The sequence below is a fragment of the Aspergillus tanneri genome (assembly GCF_003426965.1).
Source record: "Aspergillus tanneri strain NIH1004 chromosome Unknown AapTan_2_pilon_pilon_pilon, whole genome shotgun sequence".
Lineage (NCBI taxonomy): Eukaryota > Fungi > Ascomycota > Eurotiomycetes > Eurotiales > Aspergillaceae > Aspergillus > Aspergillus tanneri.
The window spans coordinates 300487-313333 of NW_022984629.1; the positions used below are offsets into that span (position 1 = coordinate 300487).

Consider the following 12847-nt stretch of genomic DNA (forward strand, 5'->3'; position numbering starts at 1 on the left):
CTCATGCCGTGCTCGGTGAGATAATTAAGGAAATGATTATTATTAATATGCCAGATAAACCTAATTCGTATATAAGGAATATTCGGTCAATGTAGACGCTGAAGAGCAGCCGTTGCAATGTGATTTGGGATACAGACAAGAAAAGAGTCCAAGAAATAAGTATTACTTTAGCGTATTTGCCAGTCAAAACACATATTATAATAATTGTCATCTCTAGAGAAACGACTTGAGCCTCCCTATGAAAGGCATAAGCACATCAATAACTTCACCTGCACCACGTAAGCCTGCGCGGACAGCGCCTTCCATATATCCCTTCCATATGACCGCCGTCTCCGTCCCCACGAAGTGAATGTTCCCAGCCGGATCACGAAGTGCCTTTCCAGTATCCGAGGTTATCAATCCAGGCGGCATGACAGGACTAGGAGCTCCCTGCACCCAAGGTTCCTTAGACCAGTCTTGCAGGATGACATTGATAGGTCGAGGAATATCCTTAACCTTTGTCGAAAACGCAGCATGTAGTTGGTCCACGACTTGCTTATGCTTTATATCCAGGGGACGTTTAGACCATTCACGTCCAATATCTCCCACAATAAAGCAGGTAATCGAGTACTGCTTATCCTCCACAAGGCAGGTATCTCTGGTGACACAGATAGGGCCATTGACAGAGCTGAAGATTCCAGAAAGCCCGGCCTCGTGCCACCATGGGAACTCGTAGACCAAAATCACCTTTGCATAGTAACCTAGCATTGTACTGTTGCTGAGGTCTTTCTTAGTCCGAGGGAGGGCAGGCGAAAACTCGATTAGATTGTATAAGGAGCTAGGTACGGATATGATAACTCTTTTACATGACACTTTAAGGCCGGTCTTTGTTTCGACAGTGCAGGAATTATGACCATGTTGAACTATTTTCGTAACAGGGGAGGATAACTGAACCGTTCCGGGGGGGCAAGCCTTCAGCAAGACCAATAGAAAAGGCTTGATTACCTATAAAGAATGACAAGATCTTAGTTCGCCCGAAGAAACAACGATGGCAGCAGAAATTCTGAGACATACCCTGACGATTCCGCAAGTACTGACCCCCGTCTTTAGCATCTGACAATAGGTTATCGAGGCCAGTGCCGCATTTAATATAGTTGAACATGTATAACGCGCTTATATCCTTCGGTTCGACCCCTAGAAGGGACCTGGAAATCGTCCTAGCTATGTATTCTGCCTCGGGCGAGAAACGCTTCGCGTAGTCAGCAAAAGTGATGCGGTCATGTTCTTTCGCATGTGGACTGTTATCAGGATGCGCGCGATGGCAAATCTCTGCTTGTCTGGATAAGTCCTTATAGAATCGATCGTCCTAGACCATATTCCATCAAAATATATTAACACATTCTCCAGTGTAAATTCAATCGAGTCACCCATACATTTATTACCTCTTTAGGATATGGAATGGCATGGTACTTGCCATGTGCATCTTCAAAAACATTGAGGCCTTTTTGCCTCTGGATCACCAGATCGAAGCCGAACATCTTAGCTAAGGCGTACATGTAGAGTTGACTTGTGTCATTGATCCAGGCGGCTCCAAGGTCAACGCAGCCCCCCCTGGGATGATGCAGGTATCGATAGTGTTTTACCTCCCACACGGTTCATGGCTTCAAGGACAACGCATGATAGACCAGCAAACTGGAGCTCACTGGCCGCAGATAGCCCACTGAGGCCGGCTCCGACCACAGCGACGTCTACCTTACTTGGCACCATGTTGCATTTGTGGGCTGTGAATGTAATTATGAAACTATTTTGCTAGTGCACCATCAATAATTGAGAAGTGGAGGACAGGATTTCGTCATATACTTGCATGGTGCAACTTCAAGAAATGAGGTGTTGCTGATGCAAGTGCCCGGAATTAAAAGCCGAGAATATCCTATTCGAGAACCCTACCTTGTAGGCACTCATTGCTCAAATTTAGGTTTTTTTTTTTCCCTGAACAGGATCTGTAGGATTCTAATGACAGGAACATGCACTCTTCAGCAATATAATATTTGTTTGTGGTATTGTCCACTGTTTTCGAAGGTTGTATAAATTAGTTGCATTATCAGTTTTTGTGTAGCCTTCGCATTCTACTGGCGCTTATGCTTCATTTATTCTCTTATTCAAATCCAGTTGCACGGAGATTAATATAAACTGAAACAATATGTTTATTCTCAATGGAGGCCATGCTTTGGTGGTCTACCAAAAAACAGTCTTTCAAAAGCAGTGCTTAGTATGTTGGTGCCTGAGTGCTACCCTAGCGCTACGTTGTAGCAGGAAATGTGGGATATATATTCGACGCATCTCACAAGAAGCAGTATGCCTGGTCAAGATTTGCATCAGATCCATCGGATACCATATCCAATATCCACAATATTTTAGCTCATTGACTGAAGAGGCATTGTGACATATGACTTTATTCTGCCCTACAACAGTCCGCTTTCAACCTGAGACCTCGTGAACCTTTCAGGTCACCATGAATAATCGCAACACTGAAATGACTTCCACCGCGTTATGCAATATTGATGCAGATCACCGTGCTCTAGTTTACATTTAGCGTATGCAAAACATTCGGGACTTCTTGGCGCGCTGCAACGCGAAAATAGCACATCTCCGTCAAAAACATCGATTTTACACGATATCCGTCAAAAAGCACCATATTAAGACCCGGAGACAACCAATTTACTGCCCAAAACGGGCAAACTAAAGCTATTCAACGGTAAGAATCGTTATATTATACCCAGAATGCCGCCTAAGCGGGTGAAGTCCCTGGCCACGCGCAACCCCGACAGAGCGCGTGGTGCTGTACGATCTCCGGAGAACCCATATTCCACGGATTTCAACGCCTGATGAAGCAGATCCTCGTTATCCAGGCCAGCAGGTGATTGCATTCTTCCTTCTACAGCTGCTTAGATAAGTCAGATAAGGAAGAAGGCAACAGCCACGGGTGATACGGTGCTTTGGAAGAATGTAAAGGCAAGGGGAAATATAAGGGCGGCGGCCACCACATGCTAGGGACATTGTTTCGCGCAATAATTGGTATATTCAGGACTTGCAGCAGATGGAGGACGGTGTATCGCGCTTTACCACTAATTAAAGTGTAACCATGATGGCGCCAGCCAGTCTTCTCATTGTATATATACTCGTCTATAAAGACCAAATCCTCCGCCGTGCGACATACGCCGTAACTCCTTCCGGGTCCACTTCCCGCTTTAACACCCGCGATATCGTGGATTGACTGACCAAATTACCACGCCCGTGAAACAGCCACTAGACCAACTCGGCTTGCCGACGCTATCTCTGTGAAAGGAGGTGTTCAAACAGGGCATTTTTATCGGCCTCAGATAGCTTACTGGCACGGCCAATTTGACGGAAATACAGCTTCCTAATCGAGACACAGCGGAGGAGACTTGATTGTATATTAAACACTGTTGTACGGCCAACATGGCATTCAGCTGCAATGGCTTCAACTCTCCAACCTAGGAGGAGGAAGCGCAGGATCTGAGCGCTCTGGTCAGGCGCTAGACTATGGCCGCCGCAGTGTTAATACAGCTGAACCTCGGGACAAGTGGCCGACCTAGGCGGGAGTTAGTATCATACCGAAATATTCTAAGTTAAACAATCACATTGCGTAATTTAACTGTTGAATATCTTCAGAATACGCTGGAGCCATGGAGGAATCGGTTTTCTACGATAGAAGCGAAGTTTTTGACGGAGATGTGCTATTTTCGCGTTGCAGCGCGCCAAGAAGTCCCGAATGTTTTGCATACGCCCTAAATGCGATACCATCGATAACCGGGAGATCAATATTATTGCAAGCAGTGCTTTGTGTAACTTCCAAGGTTTCCCTCGGAATACTGGGAATTCCGAAGTGTACATGGTCGACTTCAATATTTGCCAGTAGTATACCATGCAAGACACGATCGAGCTTTGCTTTTACGATGGGAACATCACAAAGAGCTGCAGGGAGTTGTTATATATTGATGAAAATGATGAGGAACAGCCACCCAGGGACTTCGATGTAATTATCGGAACGGGATCTGGTATTCGCAGTGTATTGAGGGCTACAAACATACACGCAGCTCCGACTACCGTCAAGATTCTTAATGATCGTGAGCTAGCTGTACTATTTAGCATTAGTGCCACGCAGACATGACTCACTGGTAGTCCTATAGAGGAGAAGGGACGAAACCACGAAGAATGCAGCTGTTGAGGGAGGCTGATGGGAGGGTGAAGGCACAAGCCATAGCCTCAACGCAAGTGAAGAAAATAGCACATCGCCAATCGTGTCTACTGGTATTAATAGTGGCTGAAACACCTACTACTAAGAGATGGATAATATTTTCAAATTCTGTAGATGTCGTAACCATGATTGCGACATTTCGTGGCCCTATGAAACGAAGACTCAAATTTGCGCGTTTTTATTTTGTATCTTTGTCTTTCTGTCATCTTTTTTTTTTTTTTTCAGTTTGCTTTTTACGGTATGTGTTTGAAAATGGGGCTGTGGAGTTATACAGCGGCAAACTGCCAGAAGCAGATCTGGTCGTTGCTGCAGATAGTCTGATCCTCTTGTCACTAAAATGTATATCCTAAGGATAGCGTTCCTAACTCGACATCGTATGCATTCCATCATGACGTCATCTGGAAGACCCCTTTGAAATAGACATTTCACTGCCTGGGAGGTTATCTGGATAACGGCACCGAGTTCAGCCAGGTGAGGATTCGAGTCCAGCACGAGGACGTGGGTGGGATCTGGAGTGGGCGATAGCAAGGGAGAGCCCTGCTATACCACTTCCAACAACGATTATTCTCATGATAGCCTCTCAACTGATGACTAGAGAAAAATAAAGGGGGATAGTTCAATAGGAAGTCGTGGAGAAGCAAGAGGCTACACACATGAGCATGGAGCCTTGAATATGTCCTGGAACGATGTACAATCACTCTCCTCCTCAGGAGTCTATTGCGGCGTCCCTCCAAGAATGTTCACCTGGACTTCCGTCAAAATGCTATCACCACCATATTTCATATAGCCACGCAGCTAGGCTAATCGTTGTATTTACTGTTGTATCTGATTACCGAATTTTTGGATTTTATTCTCATTTTATTACTGATAGTAGGGGTCAATTGATTATTTATTCTAGGTACTCTTTTGTATTCTGGTAGGACGTTATCTGGCTCTGGGCTACGACTATATTATTTGTAAAGTAAATAGAATATAGCGCTGCTAGCTTTAAGCTAGAGATAGGCGACGTGTCGTTCTACTGTTCTACTGGAAATGGAGTAAATGTCACTACTTCAGTAAAAATTTCATTCAGCTGCAGAGCACCGACTTGATCCAAATCTCAATCCTCGAGGTCACAATAGATTACGCCAGGCTCAAAGAGAGTTAGTACGTCCCTTGACAATGGACCAGTATAGTTCTCTCCTTTATTTTTATGGATTTATTTAGAAATCGATGTTGGGGGAGTCCGCATCTTTGCCTTTAGGCTGAGGAGTCGGTATGATATGTATTCCATAGCTGGTTGATCGTAGGATATTATGAGAAGTAATAGACTATAGATAGACCATTGCCACATTGAGCATGGTAGACAATGTAGAATATACAGAACTTCAGGAAGCCAAAACAAATCAATCAAATGTGGGGCTATCAAACACGCAAGATATTTGAATGGAGATATGAAAATGACAAGAATCTCCAGACGGGCTAATGCAGCGATAGAATTACAACGATACGATTTCTTCAGCCGTCACTTTGGGCCGTAGACCACAAGGCTGTGCGGCTGAATATAAAAACTGATTGACTTTGAGCGTCCCCACCGTTTTGTACTGTCTTAGACGTTGTGGTTGGCCTGAGGTGTTGATTTGCCTAGTCAAGAAGGAACCCAATGTAGAAGAATCACGGGATTATTTCGACCATGACGTCATCAAACTCACACAAATCCACTACTCTAGCCATTTCTGACTTTCTTATTAAACTGACAATCTTATAGTAAAATAGAAGCATGATAGTATCAAATGGAATAAACTTACACCATGGTGTTGTACCCAACGGTATTTCCCAGCCGCCAACTGCCGACATAAATGCTTGGCATCCGACAGTCTCGGAATACGGCATCACCTCCTGATTTCTTCCTCACGACAATGCGTGATGGTCAAACCATCCAGGTCCTTCCAATGCCAAAGATGCTCCCGAACGTTCTCCCGACTGGAGCATCTGCAGCGTCATGATCGCTCGCGTAGGTCTGACCAATTGATTCGCGATCTCGACTAATTATGACAGATACGAAGGAGAAGCCATTTGCGTGCAATAAATGTCTCAAGTCGTTCACTCGGAAGTACGCAAAACCCTATATAGAGTCCCGAGTAGAACTGACAGACTAGGGATCTTTTGGCTCGTCATGAGCGTCTGTCCCATACCTCCGAGGCAGTGAGTCAGACGTCGTCCCCATCGAGTTCTCGTCCTTTCTTCGATGGCCTGGATATGTTGGCATCTGCGGTGACAAAACAACCAATGTCGACTCCGACACAACATAATGCGCATTTTATACCAGGAAATGCGACTTTCCCGCACGTCATGTCCGGAGTTGGAAGCCATGCGGTGTCGGATCAAACGCCGGCGAGAGCTCCCTCAGAGACGACTACTTTCGGGGAATCATTCACGGGATTCGGCGCCTCTGCATCGTACGACGGGGATGATTTTACCTCGTTTCTGGATAGCATTCCGCTGCCAAGCCATCCTTTCTCTCCTAGTTACCAACCCCTGCCGTTGTTCCCTGCCCTCCAGTTCGACTCTACTCCTGTCTACGACCAGTCCAACAAGGACAGAGACAGAGACGCTGCAAGCGTAACCACACCGGGATCGGTACTCCCTCGTCACGGCACGCAACTGCCCTCACTTCAGCCAGAGGAATCGCACACGCCTTACAAGTCCCGACAACCGCGGAGTTCTATCTCGGTGACGACGCAGTGTCGCGACCGCTACGTCGCTTTACTAACAGACTACGCGAATGTCATCACCGACCCTTTCATCCCCTCACGACACGCCCTGTCGCGATGTCTGACAGGGTATCTAACGGGGTACCATAAACATTACCCATTCAAGCACATCGCGACTCTGGACGTAGAATCCCTCTCCCTACCGCTGTTCCTCTCCATGGCTGCGCTGGGCGCTCGATACTGTCGGGAACCTGACACGAGCATGAATCTCTATCTTGTCGCCAAGGCCGTGACCATGGAGCACATCCGACGGAATTACCAATGGATTCTACCACCCCCTGCTACTCCATCTCCCGCATCGCGGGATCAAGATCATCTTGACACTATCCAAGCGCTGGTGATGCTAACATCAATCTCCTCGTGGTTCGAACGCAACCCAGCATACTCCGAAGGACTATTCATCCGCGGGGTATTAGAGACGCTAGTCCGACAGGGAGGTATCAACGAACTCCCGTCCCATGACGGGACATGGCATAGCTGGATCCGGACGGAGGAACGCAAACGTACGAAACTCGTGGTATTCTGCATTCTCAACATCCACACTATCGTCTTCGACGTACCGCCGCTGGTCCTCACCGAGGAACTGACGCTGGATCTGCCCTGCACGGAGAAAGAATGGCAAGCCACGACGGCGGAGCAATGGCATTCCGAACGAGCGCAGCGTCTCCCACAGCCCGTGGTTGAAATCAAACTTCAAGACGCGCTATCCTCTCTATTCTCTCAACCCGCAATGTCCACATCCAGACATCTAGAGAGTTTCTCCTCTATGGGCGGATACGTTCTCATTCACTCCATCATCCAGAACATCTGGCTGATCCAGAAAACATGTCGACTACCACACACGAAGACGAGCTCGTTATCTACAACGCAGATAGCATCCCTAGAACACGCACTGGAACAATGGTGTCAATGCTGGGAACACAACCAGGAATCATCGATTGATCCATTCAATCCGCACGGGCCGATCTCATTTACATCAACAGCGCTACTTCGACTCGCGTACATCCGACTCAACGCAGACTTCAGCTCTGCGCGACGTCTACAGACATGGGACCCGGATGCGATCGCGCAGTCGCTGCTGGGGAATGTGTGCGTGGAACGGAGTGATCGATTAACGCGCGCGGCGCTGCATTGTGCGCATGCGCTCAGCACGCCCATCAAATTGGGGATCAATTTCGTGGCTCATACGCACGTGGCGTCGTGGTCGAATCAGTACGTGCTGTGTTCGATGGAGTGTGCCGTGTTGCTGGCGAAGTGGTTGGAGGTGGCGACTGTGTTAGATCCGCAGCCGGAGCTGACGGAGCAGGAGTCCAAATTGCTGGAGTTTGTTATTGAGATGGTCATGGAGGCGAGGCATGGCGTATCGCGTGAGTGGCTGCTGGGACGTCCGACGCGGTTGAGTGCCTCCGTCACGCGCCTCTGGGCCCAGCTCTTTACGGCGGATTATATCTGGGAACTGGTCAATTTGATCGGTCGGTCGTTGAACCGGTACGCGGATCGGTTGGAGAGTTTGGATGGACTTAATTAGGTTTGGAGACGCATCCGGAGCGGAATTGCCGGAAGACGGAATTACTTGGGTAGAATTAAATCTACAATTGTCATACGTCATGACTAGACAGTGGCTATTGATGACATTATAACATTATTATAACATTATAGCACAAATTTACCAACAGATCCTAATACTCGATCTAATACTTGACCTCAAAGCTATAAGTCGGATTATAGTGCATATCCCAATATCCATCCCAGATCTTACTTGTAACCGGGCCAACCTTGCCGTTACCCACGGGCTTCCCATCCAGCTCGGTGATGGGCATGATGCCGCCCGCTGTCGTACTCATGAAGATCTCATCGCTCGCGTAGGCCAATTCGACGGGGACGGTTTCCACGTGCACCTCGATACGATTGCTGCGGGCGACGTCGAAGACGCTCCTGCGGGTGACGCCCTCGAGAACGCCACGCTTGGGGGTGTAGATGACACCATCCTTGACGAAGAGTATATTGAACCCGGATCCCTCGGTCAAATTGGTGTCTCCGTCCGTGAGGAACGGATAAGTGGAACCACGATCGCGGGCCTCGAACATGCCGCGGACGAGATCCCCCCACTGCAGGTTCTTGACAGTGGGATCAATGGCGCCGGGGGGCACACGGCGCACAGTGCGTGCAATGATGGCACTTCCGCCCCCCCTCTGGATCTCTGGATCCATGACCCAGACGTAGGGCTGCACGATGAGATACAAGCTATTAACCATGGTGTCGGGATTACCCTCCCGCACGGCGACTTTCCCACGGGTGACGATGATTTCGACAAAGGCATCGCGAATGCCGCTCTTGGCCAACATTTCCACGAGCATGTCCTTGACCTGCTGGCGGGGTAGAGGCATGCGCAGACGGAGCTTCCCACAGCTGGCTTCCAGGCGTTCGAGGTGGTCGTCCAGACGGAAGAATCTGCCATCCCAGACGGCGGGTACATCGTATGTTAAATCGCTGTGCATAAAGCCCTGGTCGACGAGGGGAATGCGCGCCTCAAATAGCGGCACGTACTCACCCTCGACCCAGGCAATGCCCTGGGCGAAGGGGTTGTCACTGGCTTCGAGTTTGGCCAGTCGGTCGGCATAGCCGGCGAAAACTTTTTCCATGGATGACATAGTGATATGTATGGATGAAAGGTGTGGCGTGTGAACGTAGGGGACAGAGGGGTTTAAGTAGGGACTCTGATTTCATCATGCCTGCCTGATCGGGAATTCCCTGATCTGGAAGGTGGGAAGCAGTACTTCTAGGATCTCCCAGTCTATAGTTCCATAGTTCGTAAAGAGCCGATGAACCACGGATTGGATCTGATCTCGCTTACTGCAATCGGAATAGTCCGATCAGCTCACAATCTGTAACCTACTTCTCACACACCAGTACTCGCGGAATATGGCAGCATTTATATCCGGCCCTCTGGACACCGGTCCCAACGACTGCTACTTCCACACCTACTACGTACCCCAGATCAACGAAGCTATCACGCGCGACGATGACTTCGTGATTGGCCCCATCCTGAGTGGGGTCGACGCCAACGCGCTCGCCTACCTTCTCTCATACCCTGTGTCACCCACGCGCATAACCGTTTTCGCGACGGCCGGCGAGAACAGCATGTGGGGGAGTCAGTTCTGATCGCAGGGTGTCAACGTACGGGTCGTTGACGGCCAGACAGGCGGGGAACGCGACGCCGCCATGACGGCCGCCAGCGTGTATGATATCCTGCGGGTGCGCACGCGCGATGAGTCCCGTCGGTTGTATGGCCGCATGTGGCGCGAGGGCCACATTACCAACACGGAGCGAAACTGGAAACGTCGCAGGGGGATTGCCGAGGATGTGGAGGTGTCTGCGGAGGAGATTCATCGGTCAATGGGTTTTACGGAGAAGAAGGGTTTATTTAATAGATTAATGTCCAGATGTAAGGATTAACATGTACTCTGTAAACGCGTCTGAGCAGGCACCAGTACATACATGCAATTCCCTACTTATATTAGGTTGCACATAGAATGTAGAGATAAATGATCCACTCGGAATCCATTCAGACGCATATACGCTTCCAGAGTCACTGGATGGCGCGGCAATTTGCCACCAATATAGAGTTTCAGCGACGCCAATGTGTAGCTTTCAGGGGTTGCCTGTCATACAGTGTCATATTATCAAGCCTCACCAGAATTTGTTCTCAAGCCTCACCAGAACTTTGTTCTCAAGCCATACCCTCACAAAGGGGAAACGAGCAACTGCTTATTACGAGACTTATCCTTGTGCCTACTCCAAGTAATTAAGCACTTTGCATAGTTGGCACGTGTAGCACTCAATGCTATAGTAAGGCTGCACTTTAGGTGATAAAGGAATCAATAAAACCCTCATGTTATATTATAGGAATAGATCATAATTCTACTCACAGGTACCTAGTGCAACCCTTGTATTTCGTATCTTGCATGGTGCTGCACGTTGGGATAGAGAACAGATATGGTGATGATTGGTTTCATTCATGAGATAAACTACCTATAAAACAAATAGCAGCTCATATCGCTGTTGTAAGGAGCTATCACATGAAGATGCATTGTAGCCTTTAGTCTAACCTCAACCAATTCTATTTTAATCCGGTATTTGCCAACCCTTGGAGGAGCTTGCTTCTTAATACCTCCAGTTAACTCGCCTTATAGTTGTAGCTCCATCGGATCGTCTGAAATGCCCCACGTGGATCTCCCAGGAGAATAAATACACCATACATGGCGGTAGATGTACTGCGAATTTTTTGACACTCGAATTGACCTCCCATACAAGATATTGATGTAGAATGAGCTACAAGATGCCCCAACCTCACTTGATCAGCTATAAGAGTAGAATTCTCCTATCATTTACACAGGGTTTTGACCAACAGCAATGAATAGGGTTCTCGTATATACATACCCATATATAATCATACTCTTCCTCCGATGAGTAACCATGTCTTTTAGGCTGAGTTATTCGCACCTCTTCCATCGGTATACAAAACTTATTCTGGACTGTTGACATACCAATGTTGATCACAAAGCAGGTGTTCTTCGCAGTTATAAGCGAAAAATAAAAGACGATCCAGCTCCTGCCGCATTAAACCCATTATAAACGGTCCCTCGTCATATTCTGGATTCTCGAGATCGTGGTCCACGACATCCAAGATATTGATATATCCATACGGTCCTGTCCACGGAGCATAGCCTGACTTCCCAACTATGGACTCTGCAGTTCCAGGCTCTTTGGATACTAAGATAGATTGAGGGTATTTCTCATCAAGCATCAAGCTGTGGCCGAATTGTGGACTGGCGTAAGTACTTAATCCGTGCTCGTCGCCCACTCTTGGTGCTTTTTGAGGATGATGTGGGCACAGACACTGTCTAGTTTCGGATCCTCATAATGACATTCCGATACCCTTCGTAGCAAGCTTGTAAGCATCGAACTGCGCTGGCAGCACTTCCCCGCTGGAGGCAGTCTTAGATGGTTTGATCGTCGTAGAAATGCCGATAAGCGCAGGGTAGTCGTCCAATCCTCCCCAGCTGCGTAGGTGGTCCGGTAAATAAAGTAGCTCCAGGGCCACGCCCAATCGCTAAGTGCATATTGCTTGAGGAATTGTTGCGTTCATGGATACCCTACCCACTCCTTCTGTTTAAATCGTTTTGTCAATTATGAAAGAGGTGTATTCTGGCTTTCTTGGCTTCTTGTTTTTTTGTCTTCGTAAGTGGCGCAAAGTTCAAGCGCCGAGTATCGGGTGTATGTCAATGAGTTGTCACACGCACGAGGTCTTACCTACATTTGGATAAGTTTATATGTATGAATTATGACCCCTTAGCATAGGCCCTGTAAATCTCGAATAAGTCTTAACTATTTTGCCACCCGTTCTATCATATTCCTAAGTCCAATCACGTCTTTGACTGAAAACAGTAGCAAGTCAAGTATGCTGCTGCTGATGTCAACTACTTTTTAAAAAAGTTCAACCCTTTTCAAGTAAGCTCATTTCCAGTGCAAGGGTTCTTATTTCTCAGCGCGAACGATCCCTACGACCAAGGACAATGGACAAAACACAACATATCAATCCAGATGGGGAAGTGATAATAATATTACGAGACCCGAATCGACATTTCGCAGTCTGGGAAGAGATCACAGATAATACGTTCATGGAACTTTCCTTAGAACCGGATAACAATCTCGCCTTCTCCCTTGTATCTTCAGAAACTCTTACTACGACTTCATCAAAATGATGAAAAAGTTCAGAGAAAGAAGAAAGGAATGAACAGGAACTCTGATAGACCTGGTCTCGATGTGCTCGTTG

At 47.7% G+C, this 12847-nt stretch overlaps 4 protein-coding genes across 4 annotated transcripts; 2 read left to right on the plus strand and 2 right to left on the minus strand.

Moving 5' to 3' along the window:
• Nucleotides 1-213: 213 nt before the first annotated feature.
• On the minus strand, nucleotides 214-1746 carry ATNIH1004_000096 (flavin monoamine oxidase family protein; the record flags this gene model as incomplete). The annotated part of the gene is made up of 4 exons (XM_033564822.1): nucleotides 214-764; nucleotides 1054-1345; nucleotides 1422-1567; nucleotides 1623-1746. 4 exons carry the CDS (start codon nucleotides 1744-1746, stop codon nucleotides 214-216), a joined length of 1113 nt encoding a protein of 370 aa, XP_033430579.1.
• A 4780-nt stretch (nucleotides 1747-6526) lies between these two features.
• Nucleotides 6527-8539, plus strand: ATNIH1004_000097 (transcription factor domain-containing protein; the record flags this gene model as incomplete). Its single annotated transcript, XM_033564823.1, has 1 exon — nucleotides 6527-8539. One exon carries the CDS (start codon nucleotides 6527-6529, stop codon nucleotides 8537-8539), a length of 2013 nt encoding a protein of 670 aa, XP_033430580.1.
• Nucleotides 8540-8702: 163 nt separating this feature from the next.
• ATNIH1004_000098 (aminotransferase class IV) lies at nucleotides 8703-9662 on the minus strand (the record flags this gene model as incomplete). Its single annotated transcript, XM_033564824.1, has 1 exon — nucleotides 8703-9662. One exon carries the CDS (start codon nucleotides 9660-9662, stop codon nucleotides 8703-8705), a length of 960 nt encoding a protein of 319 aa, XP_033430581.1.
• Nucleotides 9663-9933: 271 nt separating this feature from the next.
• Nucleotides 9934-10467, plus strand: ATNIH1004_000099 (uncharacterized protein; the record flags this gene model as incomplete). Its single annotated transcript, XM_033564825.1, has 2 exons — nucleotides 9934-10162; nucleotides 10214-10467. The coding sequence occupies 2 exons, from the start codon at nucleotides 9934-9936 to the stop codon at nucleotides 10465-10467; spliced, it is 483 nt and encodes a 160-aa protein (XP_033430582.1).
• Between the last annotated feature and the right edge of the window lie 2380 nt (nucleotides 10468-12847).